Below are 24,827 nucleotides of genomic sequence, written 5' to 3'. Positions count from 1 at the left end.
TGGAGAGATGCAGTTAACATTAAAAGTCAACATTTGTTGAGTACTATCTATATGCCAGGCATTATTATAAACTCTTTGCATATTCTGAAAGGACTAAAATAGTCCTCTCAGCAGCACCATGAGTTTGGCATTACTACAAATTCCCATTTTACAGGTGAGCAAGATAAGACACTAAACTTGGCTAGAGTTTAAACTCACTGCCCTGAGAGGTCTTGACCAGTCCCACTGACACATTGCTTATTCAGTAATTATTCAATAATTTGCCCAAGGATGCTTTCCAGTGCTTAGAATTTTAACTCTCACCTTCATCTGTTCCTCTACCTACTGCCCCATTCTCAAGGTGGGATACCTGAGACCCAGAGGTGGGTGATAGCCTGTCCATCACTAGTGGTGTGGCAGGTACAACTAAGATATGTTTCTCTGTGCCAGCCCAGGACTTTCTCATCCCTTCAGCTGGTCCTATTTTAGGAAAAACATCCCAAACAATTATAGAATGCCTTATTCCCCACCTGTAAGCCCTTATTCCTATACTTTGGCTCCTGGACACCAGATTGTAACCCTTATCTGTGGCCTTCCTTCCCATGTGAAGTCTGCTGGACAGTTATACATAGCTATAACAGCCAGGCAAAGCAAAAGGATCTCCCCTAAGAGTTCTCCAATCATGATCCCTGGCCCAGCAGCATCACTCTCCCCTAGAACTTAAGAATTCAGACTTCAGGCCTCACCCACACCTATGGAATCAGATGCTGGGATCTGTGTTTTAATAGGCTCTTCGGGTGATCTGATGCTTGGCTGGAGTTTAAACTCACTGCCCTGAGAGGTCTTGATCAGTCCCACTGACACATTGCTTATTATTTTCTCCAAGCATCTCACCCCATGTGAACCCCTCATCAGGGATCTGACCAAATCAGCAGAGGAAAGGAGACCATAGACTGAAACTGCTTCCCCAGCTAGAGGTCAGAAAGTGGCCTGTTGGCACACACAGGAGCTGGGGAGAACTTTTATGAATGTGCAGGGCCCCACTATGCAGGCCAGATCACACCAGACTGTCCCCTTGGGGTCTGGAGGCAGACATCTCTTCCCAGCTGCTATCCCAACTCCTTTTCCAAAGCTATGTCAGAGGTGAAGGGAGCAGAGATTCTGGGAGCCCTCATGGGTTAAGGAGAAGCATAGCCCACTCAAGACACTGATTACCTGGATGGAGATCTAATAAAGCACCTCCTTCTAGAGTCTCTCATCTACTTGAACCAGGACTGCAGCTGCCCTTACAGTGTTTTTTGTTTTTTAATATATTTATTTTTATGTAGTGCTGAGGATTGAACCCAGCACCTCACATGTGAGAGGCAGGCGCTCTACCACCAAGCTTCAGCCTCCGCCCCCTTACGGTGTTTTCTCAGCTTCTTACACACTTCTGCAGCAGGCCACCTGCTGTCCTTTGACCTCCTACTTCTCACCAGCTCCTCAAGTTCACAAGCCATGACACTCCCCAGAAACAGGAAGATACTGAGCTAATTTGACCAATCTGTTCTGTCACTCACCTGCCATGCAGCTCAGCCTCAGCTTTTCTAAACATCAGTTTTCTCACCTGTGTAGTAGGGTACCAAGTCCAGGACCATGGAACTCTAAATATGTATTCTTTCCTGTCTGCCATACAGCCTAGTCCCTATCCTTAGGATGTTTAGCCTTGGGAGCTAGAGATGTAGCTTAGTGTTAGAGCACTTGTCTAATGTGTCAGGCCCTGGGCTCAATCCCTAACACTGGGAGAAGGAAAAAAAAAAAAAAGATGTTCAGCCTTAAAGCTGTTTTTGTTTATTTATAGTTTTATTACACTGCTGGATGCTCATGGGCATTCTACCACTGACCTATATCCCCAACCCTTTTTATTTTTTAATTTGAGACAGTGTCTCACTAAGTTATTCAGACTAGTGTCAAACTTGGGATCCTCTTGCCTTAGCCTCGGACATTGCTGGAATTACAGCAATTCATGCCACACCTGGCATGAATCTTCTGCTCCTAAAGTCAAGCTCAGATCAGTTTTCTTCCACAAGACTGAATCCTAGCCCCATCTCACCACTTTCTTGGTTATACACTAACTTCTGATGGGTCACCCATCTTGCCTCTCTTTACTGTTGGCCCAGAGCAAGAGTAGATGACTCAATTCCTCACCTCCAAGATGTGTCAGAATGTGTACCCTGAGTGCCTCCTCCCACTTAAAACCTCTATTCTGTTACCTTAACTCTGCCTCAGGTCAGTGGAAAGGCCCTGTTCCATGTGCCATCATATGTAGACCAACCCTGCTATGTCTACAGAAACCCTAGAAAAGACAGAGTGGCCCCTGGGGCCCAGGTTGAGCAGGGCTGATGCTCAACCTCCATTTATAAGGCAGTAATTGTGCACCTATCTTGCTGAGAATCCCTATAACTGGCGTCTCATGATACTGTTCCAAGCCATGTTCATTTCCTGTGACCAGCTCCCAGAGGCTCCTAGACCCTAGCCTGGTGATTGCAGGTACAGGACCAGGCAAAGGATGAGGCACTGTGGGTTAGAACTGTGATGGCACACAGCACCCAGTACCTCAAAACCAAAGCAGGTACAGGGGAGTAAGGTACATCTAGAAGCTAGGCCAGGCCTCCGTGATCCTCTAGCATAGCATCACATGTGTACTAAGCACTGGCTGATGGAGCCTGGCACCCCATGGGTACCATGAGGGTGGGTAGCCAGAGAAGTGCCGCAGAATGAATTGATTTGATAAATGGCCATTTATTACCCTCACGAATTGGCTGAAACCAATTTCGGTCACATCAACCCCTGGTAAGTGCTGGGATATTGATTTGTGCAAAGTAATACAGTGAATTTATCAGTGTGATCCCCAGCTGCAGGGCCTGTAGCAAGGCTGGCTCACAGTTACCACCTTACAAATAGAGGAGATAAAGCATCAGCCCCACAACCCAGGCCCCATGACCTCTCTGGTCTCATGGGGTCATCAGAGCCAAAGCAGGGCCAGCCTGCATACCATAAACCAGAGCCTTGGCACAGAAAATGAGGCTCTTCTTCTAGAATCCAGAGCTGTGAATTATGGGGAAGGGAAGGTGCCCACATTGTCAGGCAGACCTCCTGGGAACACAACACCTCTAAGCCCCTCATCATCCTCAGAAAAACAGCCAGCTGTCTGTTCACATTCACTGATCTCCTAAATAGGAATTTAGACATTTAAAGACAGTTTCTTTATCCATTCATCTGTGGCTCCTCCCACCCCCTCACCCCTGACAGCCCAAATATCAAGTTCTATCATTCTACCTCTTAAAGGTTATCAAGACTGGCCTCGCCCCTCTGTTCCTGATACCATTGCCCTGGCTCAAGCACAAGCAGCCTGAACCATGGCAGTGGTCTTCCTGCTTCCTTTCCTTTCCCTAGAATCAGTTCTCCTCGCTGGCTAATCTTTGGAAAACACACATCTAACAATGCCCCTCCCATATTGGAAACCTTGAGTGGCCTTGCTGTCCTGACATGGCACAGAAGGCCAGCCATAGCACCTGCCTCTGCCTCCCTGCACATGCCGCCAAGCTGATCTCTGCTGTCATTGCTGCCATAGGCTTGTGGTTCCTTCTCTTCTGGCCCTTCTATTTCCATCCCACCCCAGCCCATCCCCCACACTGACTGCTTTCTCCTTGGGCCAGCCCTGTTTAGGACCAGTGCACTGTGGACTCCTGGTTTATTTTCCCAATTCCAAGCACAGCATCTGGTCAAAGTAGATGCTGAGCAGTTTGTGAAATTAATTTACTGCTGTGGCTCCTTGTCAGGCTCTGTAATGTGCTATGACAAGGAACCACACTCTAGTGAGATTGTTAATTACAGCCATTTTGCTTGACTTTTGACCCCTCGGGTGGCAAGCCTTTCCCCAGACCTTCTCTAAGAAGCCTCTCTGGGGCAGCAGGTCAACCTGCATGTACCTGACAGCCACCTTGGAACTCCCTATGCCTGGTACCATTCCACCCAATCCCAGTTAACTCTATGAATCCCCTGTGTCTCCTCAAGCAAACTCTTCCACCTCAACTGCCCTGCTAGAAGTGTCAATGTCTGGCCCATGTACAGAATCTCAGAATCAGCCACGTGTCACACCAGGAGCACTGACCTCTCGTGCTCCAGTTCCCTCATCAACTAATCTAAAAGGGCAATCTTCCCAAGCCCTGTACCTTTCTGGGCCCTACCTTTGAAAACTGCTATCTTTTTTTTATTATTCTTCTTAATTATACATGACAGCAGAATGTATTTTGAGATATCATCATATGTTCATGAAGTATAACTTTCCATTTTCGTGGTTGTATATGATATGGTTGTATATGATATACTGGTCATGTATTCATATATGAATATAGGAAAGTTTTATCTGATTTGTTCTGTCTTTTCTATTCCCATCTCCCCCAACCTCCACTGCTCCCACTATCCCCTCCCATTATGAGTCAATATCCACATATCAGAGAGAAAATTCAGCCTTTGTTTTGGGGGATTAGATTATTTCGCTTAGCATAATATTTTCCAGTTCCATCCATTTACCAGCCAATGCCATAATTTCATTCTTCTTTATGGCTGAGTAATATTCCATTGTGTATATATGCCACAGTTTCTTATCCATTCATCTGTTGAAGGGCACCTAGGTTGGTTCCATAACTTAACTATTGTGAATTGAACTGCTGTAAACATTGATGTAGCTACATTACTATAGTATGCTGATTTTATGTCCTTTGGGTATATGCCAAGGAGTGGGATATCCGGGTCAACTGGAAGTTCCATTCCAAGTTTTCTGAGGAATCTCCATACTGCTTTCCATAGTGGTTGCACCAATTTGCAGTCTTATCAGCAATGTATGAGTGTGCCTTTTTTCCCCACATCCTCGCCAACATTTATTGTCACTTGTATTCTTGATAATTGCCATTCTGACTGGAGTAAGATGAAATCTCAGTGTAGTTGTAATTTGCATTTCTCCAGTTGTTAGTGATGTTGAAACATTTCTTCGTATATTTGTTGACCATTCATATTTCCTCTGTGAAATATCTGATCAGTTCCTTTGCCCGATTATTGATTGGGTTTTTTGTTTGTTTGAAAGCTGGTATCTGGTGTGAGAAATGTATCTGGGTCATTCCTGAATTTTAGAACTGCTTGCAGCTCTAAACCCTCACCATGTTGCTTCAGGGTCCCTGCCTGTACTCTGCTGTTCTGGTTCCGTAGGCTGCCCTGCGCTTCCACTTCTTCTTTACCTGCTGACATATTCAAGACCTACACTTCTCCCAGATGCCCCTACTTCAGTCCTTCCTTGGAGTCAGGCTGTTTTCTGAGCTTCCAGTAGCTACTTTTGTCATTGCTCTTACCACATGGGTCTGCTGTGTTTGAGGGGCCTTTCTCTCTCCACGGTCAGGTACTACTTCCATCAGCTGTTTATGAGGTTGGGCATCCAAAGATATAAAGGTTGTTGAACTTCAGTAAATAAAGTCTGAGCCCCTTTTGACACTGCTGGTAGCTAGACCCTAGGGGAACTTAACCATGAGTGTCAGTCCAAAGGGCTGGTTCCCTGGGAGATGCCTTAGCATGGAACAGTCACGTCCCCAGGTTATGTTTCTTTTATGAAAGAAAAGAAAACCTCCATGCTAGATCATTAGAACTTATCAAGGAGCACAAGTCAGCCCCCCTAGTCTACCCCATTGCCTTGAGCTGAGTGGAGGCAAAGACCTGGGGTGGGAGGAAGAGGCAACTCTTTACTCCAGTTTTCCACATGCTGGGGCCTTCTTGGAATATCATATCATCCCCCAGCTGTCTGGCAGTCTCCCCTCATCCTTCAGGCACAAATGGCTTTCCCACACTGGTTTTGGTCCACCCACCCCATTTGGAACTCACAGTTTTCATAGCAGCGTTTTTCTAAAAGGCACAAACCTTGTTTTAGGCCTGTTCCTGGCAAGAGCTGAACAGTGCATAGAGCTCTCTAGAGAGGATTTAGAAGGGAGTGGAAGCCTTCTTCACCCAAGGGGAGTAGAAACCAGCTGGAGCACTAGCAGACAGGTCCCGGCTGCATTCTTCCCCTCTGTAAAATGAGAGTTGAAGAAACTACTCTTTCCTGCTTATGATTCCAGAAAGACCAAGACTTGGTCTTTCATTTAGACAGCAAACATTAAAACCGTGTTGGGCTAGTCATAGGGGTCCCTCAGGAATCCACTTAGAATTATCATAAGGAGGAAAGAGATGTATAAAATACCAAAGCTATGACTTCATTATTTTTATTCTTACTGTTACTTCATTCTTCACAGCTTATAAAATGCTTTCATAACCATTAACTCATTTCATCTTCATATTGGGGTGGCACAGAGACATACCTGTTTCCATCTTATAGATGAAGAAACTGAGGCTTTAAAGGAATGAGTGTTTTATTCAGCCATTCAACTAGTAAATGACAGAGACAGGACTTTGAGCTAACTCCTGTGACTCCTGCCCCCTCCACCATACCAGTCTATAAATGAGCATGTACCAGAGAGTGCAGACCCAGGAATTAGTGGGGTAGATGTGCTGTTGTGAAATGAATTGTAATGAGTTGTTGCAGGTGAGTTTTCAGATGATCCCGTAGTGACAGATGTGGCCAGGAGACAGCACCTGGAAAGGGACAGGACACCAGCAAAGCAGGCACCAGGCAGAGGATCCTGGTTGGGGCCCATCAGGGAAGGGGGCTGGGCTGCCCATGCAGAGGCCCTGATACCATTTGAAGTCTAAGAACAGTGGTTAGGCCAAGGACAGGGGCTCCTGAGGCCATGTGTCAAATGGCTGAGTGAAGCAGACAGGAAGATTACAGAGGGAGCTTCTTCCAGGTGAGACAAGGATGTGAGGAGAGCAGCAGAGAGCCAGGGATAGCTGCCCGCCTTCCCTGCACTCCTGAATCACCAGTTTAGGCTCAAGAGTCAGCCAGGGGAAGCCTAGAGTCTGCACTTATTTACCTGCGTAACCTCAAGCAGGTTTCCTAACTTCTTTGTTCATATTTTCTCATCTATAAAACAGGAATCCAGTTTCCTACCCTACTTGCCTTATATTCTCATAATGGGGCTGAGATGAAATTACTTCTACAGAGGATCTTTACAGACTGTAAAGTGATGGCGGAGTTAGTTGCACATTGCTGGTCCATCATGAGTCCAGCAGCACTTAACAGCCACAGGCACATGGGCCCATCCAGATCTTTGTCTATTCCAGCCTCTGCTCAGGCCTGAAGGGACCCTCTGGGCTCCCCAGCTTTGGTCCCCAGCCACCCTGCCCACCGCACACCCTGGAGCTCACCTTCCCCAGTCCTTCCTAGCTGCTTCCATTTTTCATTCTGTCGGACTCCATCTGCTTGGCCGTTTTTCTCTTCAGATATTATTAGAAATATCCAGAGTTGTAATTGTTTAATGGTTGGCATTTCACCTGTTTCATGGGGGGCCCAGATCAAGCCCACCCCAGACTCATGCCCTGGGTCTGGCAGAATTGACCAGGGACAGCTGTGCAGTGGAGTCTGTATGGCATTATAAAGAGCTCTCTCCCAGGTGCATTATTAGAAAAGAAGGGGAAAAAGATGGCCCCAGGCATAATTCAATTCCACATTCTCCATGGTGTGTGTTATACTGCACAGCCCAGCAGTGTGCAGCTCTGGATGGGCTGGGGGTGGGGGGGAGCCAAGATCAGAACCTCATGTATGATAAACTGGGGAACCCCATCCCCCCCAGGTCACCTGTTTGAGCCATGCCTGCCTCACTTGATGCCCCATCAAGCCTGAACCGAGTTCATACTCAACCTCTTCCCAACCTAGATTCTCAATTTAGCCAAATTTTGGAAGAATGCACCTCCTTTCAGGTGAACCCTCTCACCCCTGCCCCAACACACATGCACACATGTTCACATTTAGTATTCACGAAAGTCTAGCTTTTGCCATTTTAATACCTCTGCTACCTCCAGATACCCTCATCCCCAACTCCCTGTTTCTGCCGGGACACCAGGGACTCCCCTTCAACCAGACATGAACTTCCCTGCTTCATCCCTAGTGTTCAGGTACCTGCGAGGTCTGTGAGTTCCACTTAGAGAAGATCTGGATCCTAGCCTCAAGAGAGGTGGACTGAGTGTTCTAAGTCCTTTCAGAGTTCTCAGAGAGCATCTCCAGGGCAGGCAAAAGTGACTTGTCCAACATCTATGAAGTTGCAGTTCTCATTTGTTTCTACTGAGACCAGAGTGAAGAGAGAGTATGCTTTAGGTGGCAACATTAAAGACAGAAGTGAGTGCTGGGAATGTGGCTCAGTGGTAGTGCACTTGCCTGGCATGCATGAAGCTCTGTATTTGATTCCCAGCACCACAGGGGGGAAAAAAGTGAGGAAGACCACAGCGTGGGGTAAACTCCTAAGACAGGTAGTCCAGACCCTCATAACCTGATCCCCCACACTGCTCCTCATGTTCATTCCCATCTCTCCACCTCTGTCATACTAGCCAGTTATCCAAATCCTGCCAGGCCTCCATAGTCCCACTTCTTACAAAAAGGCCTCCCTGACATCTGCAGTTGCTTCTTTGAAAGCCACACAGTATAACTGTTAGGAGCTTGGCTCCTCAAGACTGGCAGAAGAATCCCTAAGACTGCCAACTCTTTCTTGATTGACTGAGTTTCCAGGCTTTGCCTTCTAACATTTATCCCTTTGCTAATCACCTCCCCTCCCCTCAACACCCTGGGGACCAGACCAGACATGATGTTTCATCTGCAGACAGACCTTGACATTACACAGGGCTCTTCCTGCTCCTGACTTCCATGTTTCCACCCAAGTTGATATTCACTTTTTAAAGAAACCTTATGTGATTTTGTTTTGAAAAGATGGCAGGTTTAGAGAAAGAAGTACCTCTGTGTACTATGTATCTGTTGCCTCAGTTTCCTGCTCAGTGTAATGGAGTTAAAAAATACTTACTCTTCAGGCATTGGTGTGTGGGTCTTGAGTAAATACATTGGTGGTGAATTTTCCAATTGTGCTTAGCACGCAGCATGTTCAATAAGTGATTCTTATGGTTCTGCCTCGCAGTACTCCCTGCTTACCCTTGAGCAGTGCTTCTGGGCCTGATTCTCCGATTTTGTAGTTAAGCACTTCATTTTCTCACCTTGAATGCATAGCCCTTGATTACATTCTTCTTGCTGAAGAAGAGAGGTCAGGGCTTGCTGTAGCAGAGTTAAACCCCAAGGGAACCTGGTACAGATCTTTCTCACCGGATGCCATGGTTAGTAGGGATGCTGACCAAGTGGCTTACTCCATCCACACTCCAAGCTCCACACTACCCTCAATTAGTTCCTGAAAATGCATATGGCTTTTTCCACTTCCTAATCCAGAGAGCATACAAAACCTTGGTTTCCCCAAATGGGAAAGAGCCCAGAGCTCACACCCCAAATGGCTAAAACCTGCCGTGGTCTTCTGCCTCTCATGTTTGCATAGGTAAGAAGAGGGGTAGCCAGCGAAAGCTAAAGTTCCTCTCAAATTCTCTTTCACCAATCCCCCACCCCCTTCACCTCCATTCACCATCCACCCGCCTTTCAGTTTCCCTGGCAACGCTGAGTGCTCATCCTGGAAAACTTTATCCGAAATCTGCTCTGGGCAGCTTTCCAAATCCATGCTAACCTGATTAGGTGTCTCTAGGGGCCTTGCCAGCTAATCAGATTAGGCAGCACTAATGGTAGTGAGGACTTTGAGTGGGCGCAGAGCAGTAAAACATATTGTATACTTAGTGATAATTATCCTGCCTTTTGTGTCATTGATTTATCTGCCTCCCTCCCCGTCCCCCGTCTTGTGTGTTTGGCCATAGCGATCCGGAGGAAGGAGAATGGCTGGTACGACGAAGAACACCCTCTGGTCTTCCTCTTCTTGGGATCATCTGGAATAGGTAATCAGGAACAAATCAGACATTGGGGAAGGGGAACGGGCGGGGTGGTGGGGAGGGGATTGGCCCACGCTCGACAGCCCCAGCTGCTGTGGGCCAGGGGTCATGACACCCATCTTGAGTTCAAATCCCAGCTCCAGAAGCAACTGCCTCCAAATTATAGAGCCACCAAAAAGAGGACTCTGAGTTTTTAATCATCTGCCATGTTGTAAACAGCTAGAATCATGACCCTCCCCTGGAAGCTGTGGAATAAGGACTAATTCACCTAGAGGACCAGGCCTCAGGCCTGTTAGCCCTGGCCCAGGCACTTGCATCCCCACAGGCTCCCCTCTGGGAACAATTGAACCACCTCCACTGCTCAGCACCCAGCTGCATTCAGGACAGCCTAGCTTTAGGGAGCTAAAGAAAGCCCCAGTGAGCAGCACAGTGCTGAGGTCGCAGCAGGACTGGTTGCAGTAACATGGGTTAGGTATTTTTCTAGCCAGTTGAGCTGCCTTGTCTGAGGCATTCTTAGCTCCTCACTCTCCACCCTCACAGACCTCCACTCCCACCTCCCACCATTGCCTTGACAGGGCTTTCATGACTTAGTTGTCTCATCTTCACCTCAGACACCTTTATAGACCTAACTCTCCTCAGATGTAGGATCCTAAAAGGTACCACCCTTCAACCATGATGGTGTGGACCTTTTGTACCACAATGATTTCCAGTGGCCATTCCCAATGGCCCTTCAGAGCTACCAATTTGGTATTATCATTCCTTCCTTTTATCACAAAGAAGGACGGTGAAGCCAATAAGACGTACTCTTCATCCCTTCCCAGTGGCTTCTTAGCATGTGATTCTGGGGTCTGACTGAATGTCAGAGAAATGTGGGGCAGAGAGCAAGAAAGCCAGTGCACTCCCAGGAGGGATGAAGTTTGTGCGGGCTTCAGAGGGCAAATTGGCTCTAGACTAGTCATCCCCCCACTCTTAGGATGCAGCTACAGAGAAATGGCCTTGACACCATCCGCAGAAAAGTCAAAATGCAATTTCATAAGTGACCTGGGGAGAATCTCTGAGCCTCAGTATTCCCATCTGTAAAAGACATGCTGTCTAGTGTCCATGCATTTCCAGTCATTTGGTCCTAACCCAACTCCTCTCTCTTCTTTCTTCCTAGGAAAAACAGAGCTAGCCAAGCAGACAGCCAAATATATGCACAAAGATGCCAAAAAGGTAAGGGCTGGGACTGAGGTATCTTCTGCAGACCATAGAGACCTATCAAAAACCTGAGGCTCAGTGGCAGAGCACTTGCCTCGCACATGTGAGGCACTGGGTTTGATCCTCAGCACCACATAAAAATAAACAAACAAAAGAAAGATATTGTGTCCATGTATAACTAAAAAATATTTTTTAAAAAATCTGAGGCTCTCTGAATCTAGTAGTAGAATCAAAAAGATGTACCCACCCCCCCAAGAAACAAGCCTCAGCTCTGGCCACCGGTTGTTCCAGGAATTTGGGGAAGTTATCTAACCTCTTTGTGTCTCAGTTTCTTCAACTTTGAAATAAGAATAATAATCCTCGGTCTACCTGACTCTTGGGAAAACCAGGTCTGATTCATCCACACAACATCGTCAAGTTCCCACATCATGCCAGGTGTTGTGCTGAATGCCTGAAATGCAGTGTTTATTAAGGCACTCTCTCCCCAGGCACTCTGGCTGGGGAGGTGTCCACACAGTCAAGGCTGTGCCAGAGGAAGACTTGGCAGCTGTCCGAGAAAATGGGAATGAGATGATTCCTGTTGCTTCTTTTCATTTTGCATGACCATTGAAACCTGGTTTCTCTCTCTCTCTTTTTTTTTTTAAATTTTATTTATTTATTATTTTTATATGGTGCTGAGGATCCAACCCAGAGCCTCGCACGTGCTAGGCAAGCGCTCTACCACTGAGCCACAAGCCCAGTCCCTGAAACCTGGTTTCTTAATGCCTTATATGTTGGCTGCTTCTAATGTTCCTTCACAAGGCTCAGAGCCATAGATTTTCCACAGGAAAGGGCCATCTTCATCCCCTGTGTGTTTGTACTCAGCTTTCCGAAGCCTACTCAGTTTGACTCTTGTCCATGCTGACAGGAAACACTCTAGAGAAAGCAATCCTTAGAGAGAATACAAAACAGCTTAATGAAAGGTAAACTTCCTACCAGCCTTCCTAGCATGAGGCTGAGGGAGGTCGATCTCCCACACTGGAGGTTGCCTAAGACATGCCTCACCCCATGCACTCCCCACCAAGATGATGAGGACTTGCCTAGGTCTTGCCAGCCAAGTGGCTCCCAGAAGCAGAGTCCTGGATTCCTATTCCACTTGTAACCTCCTGAATTCTTGCCACCCCCCAGAGAACCTGGCAGCCACAGAAACAAGGTCACTCAGGCTATGTCCTCCTGAGCCTGCTTCTTCCTAAGAACTGGCAGAAGGCTTTTCACTGGCCGAGCAGCTATGCTCTGCCTCAGTGAAACTCAGAGCAGACCCACTTGACATGCAGGCAGGCAAGAAGTAGCACATGGCATGCTAATATGCTCCAACTGAAATAGCATTTTTAAGACAATTTATCAGGTTGGCAGCAATTGAAACAATTAGCACTCTGGAAAGGGCCATAAACTAGCAAGACTATTAGGGAAGATGCAGTTACGGGCAGGAACCACCTGATTAGGAATGAAGAATTCTGAGTGGTTTAATTTTAATACTGTCAGAAAGGTTAATATTTAATTACAAATTATAATCTCCTTATCCAAGCTGTCTTAATATGTCTTCATACACAGTGGAAGTAGAAGGAAAGTATCTGCTGACTTGCTGGTGTAGAAAGGAGAAGGGACTTGTTAAAAAACTGATGATGCACATAATTTTTTAGTTGGCACATCAAAATGGGAGACAGATCAGTCCCAGTGCAGGGTGTCCTACAGGTGGGATGATGGTGTCCTTCTGTACATGTCTCATCCAGAAAGAGAAGTAACACCATCATCCGCCCATACCCACCACAGGAGGCAGCAGGACATGGTAGGCAGACCTCTAGAGCCACCCATTCCTTGGCTCAAGTTCCAGTGCTCAGTCTCCTGCCCTCCATGATGTTTCAGCTCTCTTGCTTCAGGGTCAGGCTGTCTAGTCCTGTGTCTGATGCAGTTTTGATCGTCAAGGGAGATGATACAAATCATAGCTAGCTCAGCGCTGCTCCCTTGACTTGTATGTGTGCCTCACTCCCTTCTCACATAGTACCTGGCTACCACTGTCTTATTTGATCCTATGAGGGACCTAGCACAGATGTCAACTTAGACCTGCTTTTCAGATAAGAAAGCAGACCCTATGGCATCAAGAGACTTGTCTAAGGTCACTTGTCAGGGGAATCTAGTCTTTAACTCTTCTCTCAACACCATTGTTCTCAGCTGCTCTGGGAGGCTAGTTTGTAAACTTATCAGTTTGTCCCCATTTCACATAGGGAGATGAGAGGCATGAGAAGCCCAATAAAATCATCCATTTTATTTTTAACTCGTAGGTGATGAATTACACTCCTACTCCATGCATTTCCAGTCATTTAGTCCTAACCCAACTCCTCTCGCTTCTTTCTTCCTAGGAAAAACAGAGCTAGCCAAGCCCTGTGACCAACTCATTGCAGAATATGTTCAACAGAAATTTTCTGGCCATGTGATAGGCATGTTTGAAGCCTACCCACAAAATCCAAGCGAGTCCTAGGCTATAAGCTATCTTCTAACTAGTATACCTGAGGCTTCATGTGGAGCAATATACACATAAAGTATCAGATTCGTGGCAGACATGGTGGCACACACCTGTAATCCCAGAGGCCAGCCTGAGCAATTTAGCAAGACCTTGTCCCAAAATAAAAAAATAAAAAATAAAAAGGACTGGAAGGTGTTAACTCAGTGGTAGAACACTTGCCTAGCCCTGGGTTCAATCCTCAGTACCACAGGGAAAAAAAAAAAAAGGAAAAAAAGAATCCAGTTCAGAGCCCATTTGTAAACAGGGTCTCACCAAGATGACTCATGAAATAAAATAGGCACTGGCCTGGGAGGCTAGTGGCTTAGATCCCAATTGTGGCTCTCTGATCCTTAGTTTCTTCATTTGTGAAGGGACACTAATACATCTGGATCCTGCTACCTAACAAGGTGGTTTTGCATTTACACTTTTTTTTTTTTTGGCTTATGTACTCACAGGTACCCACACAAAGCAGGAAGCAGTGTTGTATCTATTTATTTATTTGTGGTGTTAAGGATCAAACCCAGGGCTTCAAGCATGCCAGGCAGACACGCTACTACTGAGCCAAATCCCCAGCCATATACAATTTTTTTTAAAGAGAGAGAGAGAGAGAGAATTTTTAATATTTATTATTATTTTTTTAGTTTTCAGCGGACACAACATCTTTGTTTGTATGTGGTGCTGAGGATCGAACCCGGGCCGCACGCATGCCAGGCCTGCGCACTACCGCTTGAGCCACATCCCCAGCCCCATATACAATTTTTTTAATCAGATCTATTTATGAGCCTTTTTTCTCAGCCTCTAGTGTTCCTTTCACATAGAGCAGCTTTGTTGACTTTAATTACTAGAGTTCATAATCCTTGAGAAGGACCCTAATGGTGTTCTATGATATCATCATGAGGTGGGATGACAGAGCCCAACAATTGCAGTTACATGGCAGTCTGATGAAAGGCATAGGAGCAAGCATTTGAGTCTAACCACCTGGGTTTCAATCCCAGCTCTACCCTATGATGTGTGTATTAGTTTTCTCATTTGTAAAATTAGTTCAATGATGGTGTCCATCCCATTGGATTGTAATGAAGGTTAAATGAGATGCTGAAGTAAAATGTTAGACACCATTCTTAACACATAATAAGCAATTGATGTATGTTGGATGCTGCTGTAATTGCTCTTGCCTTGCTTTGTAGGTAATACCAAGCAAAGATCTTAGGAAATTAAAGTGATTCCAGCCAAGAAAACTAACCCCAAAGACTTGTTTAAAGTTGCTTAACAAATCATTAGAAAGAGGGGCTGGGGTTGTGGCTCAACGGTAAAGTGCTCACCTCGCATGTGTGAGGACCTAGGTTTGATCCTCAGCACCACATAAAAATAAATAAATAAAGGTATTGTGTCCAACTACAACTAAAAAAAAAATCATTAGAAAGAACTAGGCTGGAAAGCCAGGTTACCTGACGTTAAGTGAGCACTAGAGTCTATACTCCCTGTAGCCTAGGACATTGATGTCTGAGCACAAAGCTCAAAATCCTTCAAGAGCCCAGCTAGTTGGCAGTGGGGATGATACGAGACAGTAGAGCATAATGGTTTAGAGCATAGAGATGGAGCTTGGGTGGCCAAGCTTGTGTGACCTTGGGCAAGTTAATCTAATCTATAATTTCGTTTCTCATCTGTAAAGTGGGGATGATGAGAGCACTTAACCTCAGACTCGTACACATTCTAAGCCCTTCATAGCTTGCTTAGGGCATTGCCAGGCACAGGTAAGCACCAGTGAAAGCCAGCTATTACATGTCAGAGACAACTTCGTGACTCCCAGCCATTGCTCCCCCTGGGCAGCATGCCCAGCTTTCCTGTGGCCATCCTCCATCCCTCCCAAAGCCTGCGTGTCGCAGCAGGCAGGGCTGCCAGGGGCCCTCTGGAAATGCTTGCTGGCTCATATCCTGTGCACTGATAGCAGTGCCTACCCCACATGACCTTAACCTCTCTACGCCCTTCCCGCCTCTTGACTTATTTCCACCCAGGGCTTCATCAGGTTGGACATGTCTGAGTTCCAGGAGCGACATGAGGTGAGTCTCTTCAGAAATGATAGTCTATGATATGAGGGTCCTGTTGACATGACTGTTCTGGTGTTTTTATATGACTTGTCATTTGGGTCTTTGGGCCTGACATAATTCCAGCAGCCCTGGGAATTGGGGGAGGGGTGTACAGATGGGCTGTGCAACAGTCACTGATGTGTTTTGTGTGGGATTTGCTCTGACGAGTAATCATAGAGAAGATGTGTCTACCCTCCTATCATGGCAGGATTTCTGCCACACCAGGAGAAAAATAGCCTACCATCCTTTTGAGACAGGCACTTGCTCGTTCATAAAGCCATCTTTCCATGCTGGCCCTATATTGCAGACAAAAGGCACAGAAAGGCCTTCCTAACATATGTTTCTCCTTCCACCAGGTGGCTAAGTTTATTGGGTCCCCACCAGGCTACATTGGCCATGAGGAGGGTGGCCAGTTGACCAAGAAGTTAAAGCAGTGCCCCAATGCTGTGGTGCTCTTTGATGAGGTGGACAAGGCCCATCCAGATGTGCTCACCATCATGCTGCAGCTGTTTGATGAGGTGAAAGTCAGCCTGGGCGGGATGGAGTTGTGGGGACACCTGGAGGTATCGGGGGCTGTGAACAGCAGGAATCCAGGACCCAGAGGCTGTCTGATCCTTATTCACTGCTCCTCCTTGGATACATTTAGTCACTTGGCAGATGAGGCTCTCTGGACAGGACTCAAAGCGGGCCACTCAGGGAAGACCAGCACTGACCCATAGTTGACAATTTCATGGCTGCCCAGCCTGCCGTCTAGAGGGACAGTGGGACAGAGGTTCCATTGGGAGAGCACTGAACTTTTGTTTCCCCTCTGCTCCTGACTGATTTGGTAGCTTTGGCAGTTCACTGCCCATCTCTAGCCATCAGGGACTTCATGTGACGAGCAAGGAGGCTGAATCAATAAACTCCCAAGAACCATCGTGACTCTAGCAGCTCTATGCCTCTGTGTACAGGACTTCGTCTGCACCAGTGCTTTAAATCACTCAACATTGTTACTGCTGATGAGATGTTAATACCATGGCTTTTAGACCCTTCGGAGGAGCTCCAGGCCCCTGACAAAACTGCAGTACCCCACTAGGTGGGGTGAACTCTGAATGGGAAAAGAACATGCTTTTATGAAGTATATTTTATGTGCTAGATTTCTGCTTACGCCTCAGCAGACATTAGTGCTAATCATAACAATAGCCAGGGCAAGGCAGAAATTATCTGATTTTTTTTTAATTCAGAGGAAGAAACTAAGGTTCCAAAAGGTTATAAATGATGTATACAAGGACACAGAGCAAGTGTATGAGGATTCAAGTTTGGACTGCAGATATATCTGGCCCCAGAGCCCTAGTCCTTTGTACCTTCTTACCAGTGAGCCAAGGGAAGGGTTGGTCTTGGTCTTGGGAGAAAATGGCCTTCACCTTCTCCAAGGCACCTTGCCCTGCCAGGAGGACATGAGGAGCCAAGGGCTGAACTGGGGCTGAGCTTTCGTCTCCCACACAGGAGCAATATTAGCCAACACCAGGTGCCCTAGGAAATGTTTTGCTTCCCATGTCACATAGGTGTAGGGAAGAACTTCCCCAAACAATACATCAGGTACACCAAGCCAGGAGGACTAAATCTGTCCCCAGCTGCCACTGCCTTCTCCACCTGGCCCAGCATCCTTCCCCTGCCCCATATTTGCTTCCATCTTCCCAACCACTCAGCTGATCTCCTGCTGTGAAAGAGGCCGCCAGTTCTCAGAGAATAGAGGGACAGTGAGGCCTCCCACTCTGTTCCAGCCTCTTGGCGAGATTCAGGTCACAGCTGTGGCCCACACCCAGCCTTACCCTCTGGAGGAGTCTGCCTAGGAGATGTGGTGATATTCTGCATCCTTGCCCTTTACATGCCATGCACCCTTGTAAGAAATACACTGTAGCAACTCATCTAACCCTCCCAAAGACCCTCTGAAAGAAGGCAACTACTGCTGCCTCCATTTAATAGACATGGAAACTAAAGTTAAGCTAGAGTAAGTAACTTATCTGTGGTTACACAGCTGGAAGGGGGAATTGAGGATTGGAACCCAGGTCCCATTCTAGAACAGCTTAAGTAACTGACGAGCAGCTAAGGCAAAGGGGGGTGCAGTCTGCAGGGAAGCACACAGGAAAGTGAGCATGGCAGGGGACACAGACAAAATACCCTGCCTTGTGTTATGAATGAGTAGGGCAGACAGGCAGCCAGAGGGCAGTTCATTCTGCTGGGGCAGGCATTATACTAGGGTCCAATAGCAAGTTGTAAGGATAGTAAATCCAGCCTGGAATTGTGAGGGAAGTCCCCAGTCCTCACTTAGCCCAGTTCTTCTAAACCTGGGACCAGAAAAGCAAGAAACTTACTGCTATCATCAAAATACCACACAGGACTTATGCTGGGTCACTTCTAGGTAACCTCAGAACCTATAGCCCAGGGCAGAACTCCCAGGAAGATACCAGTCCCCAGGGAACCCATCTACTCCTCCTCCCTTTAAGGATTCATGAGACAGTGGAAAAGCAGCTCCATAACCCTGCGGGGACCATTTGAGCCTCACCCAGAATATGCACATTCTGGTTGCTGGTGGGATGAGGACAGCTCCTGCTTTAGGACACATTGTTATTGCCAAGGAAACAGGAGAGAGATGAGCACTGAAAGTCACCCTTTGGGTCAGTTGTGCACTGCACCTGCTCCCCTTGCCCACCTGGGACCCATCCTCAGGCCCAGTTATGAGCACAGCTTTGATCTCTTAGAATGAAATTGCTGCTAGGTTATTGCTCTGGCCAGGACTGAGTGTGAACTCAGTCCTCAGAGATGAGCTCTGCGAGGTAAGTGTGGAACATACAGTGCCTTATACACATGCTTGGGCACATCACACCCTCACCCAATCCAGAATTAACCTGGATTAGAGCAATTAGAGCCCATGAGCAGGAGTCAGACTGAAGAGTTAGTGGCAAAATCTCAAGACATCCCCTTCCAGCAGAGTGACTAGCTTCAGGACCTGCAGTGCCATGCCTCTTCTGAATAGATCCCTTTGGAACTAACTTTGAGGCCTAGACCAGTAAAGCAAGACTGGAAAGCACACCCAGCACTCATACATCACTCAGCTAATGCACCATGCCTCCTCTTGTCTCTAAGGAGGGCTAGGCTTGCCAGGCATGGGCTTTAGACTTGCCAGGCTGGCCGTGCATCAGGCCCACTCTGACAAGGAAGGGGAAAGCATGATGAGGATGGTGACTGGCTGGAGCTGGGGCAGGGCCCAGCATCCCTGGCTCAGGCAGGAGCCACCAGTGGGAGCTCAGTGATCTATTGCCTGAGGCTTGCTTCCCAGGTACTCCCAGGCGGTGTCCTCTCCTTGCACCTGTCCCAGTGCTCTCAGTGAGGACCAAAGGATGCAAATTGAATTTGGTCTAATTTTGAAAAAATTGTGTTGAGGGAAAGAAAATGACACAAAGCTTTATTTATCCAGCACTATTGTATCGTTCTCTGTTGCCTGGTGCAAAGGGAAGGACATGGCTCTGAAGTCACACAGTTCAAGACTCCCCTGTACTGTATTCTGGCTTTGAGACCAAGCTGTGAGAAAAAATTACTTAACCTCTCTGAGCTTCAGTTTCTTTTCAGAGGTCACAACTCACCTTCCTCCAAGGATGGTTATGAGGATTTAGGGATTCAGCAGGCAGGTGTTGAACAACTACCCTGTGCCCAGCACTGTCCTGGGACACAGAGGTGTTCCCAGCCTCTGCTCTGAAGGACCAACTTTCTAATAGATAACAAAATAGTGCACTGAAAGCATCAAGAAGAGCACCTGTGACAACAGAAGTGCCCTATTGGTACACACCCTTGGCACTCAATTGCTTCCTCTCAACCAGTTCCTGATCATCACTGTCAGTACTGTCCAGAGCTATTGTACAGTGATGCCCTTGAGCTTTGCTGAGTGGGCAGGGCTCTGTCACCTTGACCTGATTGGTTACAGAACCATGTTCTTGTATAGTTCTTCATCTTCTCTCTGCCATTTGCTCTCTTTTCTTGGTGAATCTGTCTCAGTACAGATGCTGTCTTCTCTGTCACTTCTTGAAAGTGCTAAACATTCCAAGGGAATGTCCCAAGGTGGTTAAAGTAGAAACCTAATTTGCTTTCCCTCTGTCAGGATGGAGGATGGCTCCAAAGACATATCAATTAATGTATTATACATCATCTGCTCTGGCCACATGCACGGCATTGTGTACTGAGGTGCTTTCACCAACATGACCACATCTAGTCCTCACAGTCACCCTCTTAAGATTCCCACCCCTGAACTCCTGCAGTGACCTGGGCTTTCCTTCTCGTTGTGATTGTTCATTTCCTGGGTCTCGGCTTCTCTAGACAGGGAACTTGCTAAAGTCACAGTGAGTCCCCAGTACCCAAAAGAGCCTGCCCAGAGTAGGATTCTGATAGTGAGATGGGTGGGGAATCAGACTGACTTCTGGATGCCAAGGCTAGTTGGGCACCCTGAGATGTCTATAAGCAGGTGCTATCTTGCCTAGAGGTGCTCTCAGAGGAGCAGATGCTGTGAGAAAAAATTACTTAACCTCAGTGAGCTCTGTTACCAGGCTGTGAGTCCAGTGCCCAGAGAACCCGGAGTGGGGAGCAGCTGAACTTCAGGGTGGGAGGCAGCAACACAGGGTTCTGGGGGAGTGTTCTGGAGAACAAGAGTACTGAGGGCACTAAAGCCTGTCCGGACTTGCAGCTCCCTCACCATACCATCCCCATTCCTTCCCAGGGCCGACTGACAGATGGGAAGGGGAAAACTATTGACTGCAAGGATGCCATCTTCATCATGACCTCCAATGTGGCCAGTGACGAGATCGCACAGCACGCATTGCAGCTGAGGCAGGAAGCTTTGGAGATGAGCCGGAACCGCATCGCTGAAAACCTTGGTATGGTGTATAACCTGAGCTGTATGGGCAAGTAACCTGAGCACCCGCACTTCTGGGACAAGGGTAGGATTGAGGTCCTAGTAGGCAGCAGACACAAGGCACCATGTCAGAAAGTAGAGGGGGACAGACAAAGAATGCCCCACTCAGGAAAGCCCCAAATCTTGCCGGATGTGGTAGCACACACAGCCTAGCTACTTGGAAGACTGAGGCAGGAGGAACACAAGTTTGAGGCCAGCTTTAGCAGCTTAGTGAGATCCTGTCTCAAAAAATAAAAAGAGCTGGGGATATGGCTCAGTGGCAGAGTACTTCTGGGTTCAGTCTCCAGTACCAAAAGAAAAAAGGAAGAAAGAAAGCCCCAAATCTCCTGGGTGATAGGAAGGCTCCAGACAGAGGATTGGACAGAGGCAGCCAGGGTGAGGGACAGAAGGTAGCCAGAGTCTCAAACTCAACAGATAAGACCCTGAGGAACAATAAGTCAGAAACTACACAGAAGTGGGCACAGCCTTTTTCAGCCAGTACAGCTCCCTGCATTAGAGGGTCCTAGAGCACCCAGCAAGCAAGAGGCTCTACCTCTCACCTTTCCATTCAGGATAAGTCCTGTTGACACTTTCTTCAGAGTCAGAACTCAAGCCTTGACCCTGATTTCTGTCCTTCCCATCACCTGCAACTCCCACTTGAGAACCCTGGAGCTTTATAACACTCAAGAGCTAGAAGGACCTCAGAAAGTACCTCTGGAGGTGAGGAGACCACACCAAGTGCCAGCCAGCCTTAGTGACCAGGATCTCATAGGTATAGCCCCCAAAGTTCCCTGAGTGTGGGAAGTAAGCAGTTTATGATTCTGTCTCTGCAGGAGACGTCCAGATAAGTGACAAGATCACCATCTCAAAGAACTTTAAGGAGAATGTGATTCGCCCCATCCTGAAAGTAAGAGTGTTTCTTGGCGCTGGAGCCTAGGGCTGGGGGAGCAGGGTCTTAACCATAGCAAATAAACGGAAGCCACTATGTTTCCCAGTGGGGTCCAGAAATTTTCCTGTGCCTGCCTTCCCAGGCCACTGAGTTCATCCTGCCCCTACCCTGGCCCTACAGGCTCACTTCCGGAGAGATGAGTTTCTTGGACGGATCAATGAGATCGTGTACTTCCTTCCCTTCTGCCACTCAGAGCTTATCCAGCTAGTCAACAAGGAACTGAACTTCTGGGCCAAGAGAGTAAGAGGGGACTGCCCATGGGTGGGGAAGGGACATCTGTCCACTAGAACTCTGGAGGGAACAATCCCTCCCCCTGAAGGTGAAACACTTGGTGTGGGGCCAGTAGCCCTGGGGCATACTATCTTTCACAGTCCTGGGCCTCAGGCCAGTGTAGTGAGAGATGGAAAGCAAGGGCCACATGCAGACAGGCCTCTCTGATCCATTTCAGGCCAAACAAAGGCACAACATCACACTGCTGTGGGACCGTGAGGTGGCAGACGTGTTGGTTGATGGCTACAACGTGCACTATGGTGCCCGCTCCATCAAACATGAGGTGAGCACAGGAGCCTGAGAGAAGGGAGGCACCTCCACCTCTTCCTCCCCAGTACTCTCCAGACCCAATGCCTGGGCCCCCTGCTGCTGGAGTGGGCGATACCCAGAGCTGATGCCCCTTCAGAACCAAAAATACTGAAACTCCTATCTGGAGGATGGCCAAGCATGAACCCTGCCTGAAGCAGGGGACTGGGAGCCTCAGTAACTGACAGTAGTGTACCTTTAGAACAATCCTGCAGGGTAGATGTTGATACCCCACTTTGCAGATGAGAAAACTGAGGCTCAGAGAAGGTCTCTGACTTGCCCAAGCAAATGGTAGATACCAGCTGCAGGCCACAGACTGGGCACAGTCTGAGACAGTGACAACCACTTCACCTGCCTCCACCTGCAGGTAGAGCGCCGAGTGGTGAACCAGCTGGCGGCAGCCTATGAGCAGGACCTACTGCCGGGGGGCTGTACTCTACGCATCACTGTGGAGGACTCAGACAAGCAGCTCCTCAAGAGCCCTGATCTGCCCTCACCCCAGACAGAGAAGCGTCCACCCAAGCTGCGACTGGAGATCATCGATAAGGACAGCAAGACCCACAAACTGGACATCCGGGCACCACTCCACCCTGAGAAGGTGTGCTATACAATCTAGCATCCACCTGTATGTGCCCTGAACATCCAATAAAGACCCCTTGCTGTGGCATGGCAACTGACCTAGCCTCCCCTCATGCCTCTCCCTCTCTCTGCCAAGCCTAAGGGCTGTTTACCTCCTTTACAGACTTGGAAGACCCATCCTTTGTCCAAGTCCTGAAGTAGGAATCCTGCCTACCTGCCCTCTGTGGGCCCAAAATCTGCTAAAAAGTCTTTAGAGAGAAGATACCTCTCTAACCCCTTCAAGGCAAGATGCAAGGGAGGTCCCTCTTTGTCCTTCAGCATGATCCCCATTCCATGTAGTCACTGGAACTGTATCAGTGTTCCCAAAAGCTCAGAAGTATGGCAGCAAAAAACAGATCTGGCTGGAAGAAGACAAGGACCAGAGCCCCTTGATTCAGAGTTTTCTGATTTCCAACAGTTTCTGTCTTAGGGAGCCATTTTGCACTGTAGCCTGCCATCCTCTGCTGGTACTTGTGCAGCTCAATCCCCAGAATGTCTCCACTGGGAGTGAGAAAAAGTGCAAAGGCCCAGGCACAGATGGTTGTAATTTAGTCTATAGCTCCCTCTTTCCCATGCTTTGAAATTCTAAGGCAGAGACCCATCAAACTTACCCCTTTCCACTGCCATATCACACCCACCATTCCTCCCTACCCCATGTCCTGGATCAAGCCACACTGCTTTTCTATCCTTGGGACTAGGCCAGTGGAAGGTACCACTAGGCGACCTGACTCATTCATTATCCTGCTCTACTCTGGGACTGGACAGGAGTATCCGATGACCATGTAAGTTCCTAGAGCTCTCCTCCAGGAAACCAACAACCTAGACTCTGGGAAGCTACAGGGGGAGAGAGTCATAAAACCATTCTTAATTACCAAAACCAGGAAATTAACATTGCTACAGTACTTCTAACTGATTCTACAGACATTTGAATTTTGCCAGTTTTCCATGCAGGTGCCCACAGATTCTGCCTCACTTAGAGCTGTTGTCCCGGCTAAGTGAGCCTGGAATAAACCTGCAGTTAATTCAGTCTTCTGTTAGTCACTGAGCAGATAGACAGTCTGGACACCTTACCCCTCATGGAGGGCATTCTACAGATCTGCCATGTTTCAACCCAGTTTGGCAGAATGCAGCAAAGCCTGATGCATCCCTGGGCACCCCCTGCAGTAGCCACCACTGGTAACCATTCCGTTCACCCTCCCCTGCTGCCTGGGGGCAGTCCTCCGCACATTACTATGAAGGACTCAGACAAGCTGCTCCTCAAGAGCCCTGAACTGCCGGCTTGTAATGTTACCTAGTTTCTTTCAGGAAGCAAAAAATGGAGGCAAAAATAAAAGTGCCTTGGGTAATGGGAAAATGACATAGCATGGTCTGAAGCTGTCAGAAACAAGGGCCCAGGCCCCAGCACATGCTCTGGTAGTCACCAGCTAACCCCTTGGAGCCACATCTGCTGCTCCCTACCTCAGTGACTGCTATTCTTTTGTTGTTTTTTACTTTTTGTTTTGAAATAATTTTAAACTTAGAGAAAGCTGCAAAAATAGTAGAGTTCTCATGCCTTTTACCCGTTTCTTCTAATATTAACATCTCATACTACAGTTACCAGAACCAGGAGATTAACATTGCTACAGTATTACTGATAGGCAGACATTTGAATTTTGAGAATTTTCTCTCAGTGTCCTTTTTCTGTTCCAGGATCCAATCCAGGACATCCCACATGGTATTTTATTGTCATGTTTCCTTCATTTTCACCAACTGTGACAGTTCCTCCATCCTCCTTAGTCTTTGACCTTGACACTTTTGAAGAGTCCTGGCCAGTTCTTTTGTAGAATGTCCTTTGATTTGGGTTTGCCTAATAATTTCACTTGGTTTCATCAAGGCTCTACATTTTTGGCAAGATGCTCACAGAAACAAGGTTGTACCCACCTAGCAGCAGGTCATATTACTTTAATTGTAAAGCTAAAGTGGTGTGTGAATTTGCAGGCTGGAGCTGTAGCTCAATGGTAGAGCTGCTTGCCCAGCATGCATGAGGACTTGGGTTAA

General features: G+C 47.5%; 1 protein-coding gene across 2 annotated transcripts in view; it reads left to right on the top strand.

Moving 5' to 3' along the window:
• Positions 1-22,849, top strand: part of Clpb (ClpB family mitochondrial disaggregase) — a 138,773-nt gene extending 115,924 nt beyond the window's left edge. For both annotated transcript variants that reach the window (XM_040284899.2, XM_005323160.4), the window contains 9 exons: positions 9,835-9,912; positions 11,063-11,118; positions 15,655-15,699; positions 16,083-16,244; positions 20,474-20,630; positions 21,481-21,554; positions 21,717-21,836; positions 22,045-22,149; positions 22,540-22,849. In XM_040284899.2, the coding sequence (XP_040140833.2) occupies positions 9,835-9,912; positions 11,063-11,118; positions 15,655-15,699; positions 16,083-16,244; positions 20,474-20,630; positions 21,481-21,554; positions 21,717-21,836; positions 22,045-22,149; positions 22,540-22,788 (1,046 nt within the window). In that variant the 3' untranslated portion in view covers positions 22,789-22,849. The remainder of the gene's footprint in view (positions 1-9,834; positions 9,913-11,062; positions 11,119-15,654; positions 15,700-16,082; positions 16,245-20,473; positions 20,631-21,480; positions 21,555-21,716; positions 21,837-22,044; positions 22,150-22,539) is intronic.
• Positions 22,850-24,827: the final 1,978 nt, after the last annotated feature.

This window comes from Ictidomys tridecemlineatus, chromosome 4 (genome assembly GCF_052094955.1).
Source record: "Ictidomys tridecemlineatus isolate mIctTri1 chromosome 4, mIctTri1.hap1, whole genome shotgun sequence".
Classification (NCBI taxonomy): domain Eukaryota; kingdom Metazoa; phylum Chordata; class Mammalia; order Rodentia; family Sciuridae; genus Ictidomys; species Ictidomys tridecemlineatus.
This window is presented reverse-complemented; position numbering and strand designations above follow the sequence as displayed.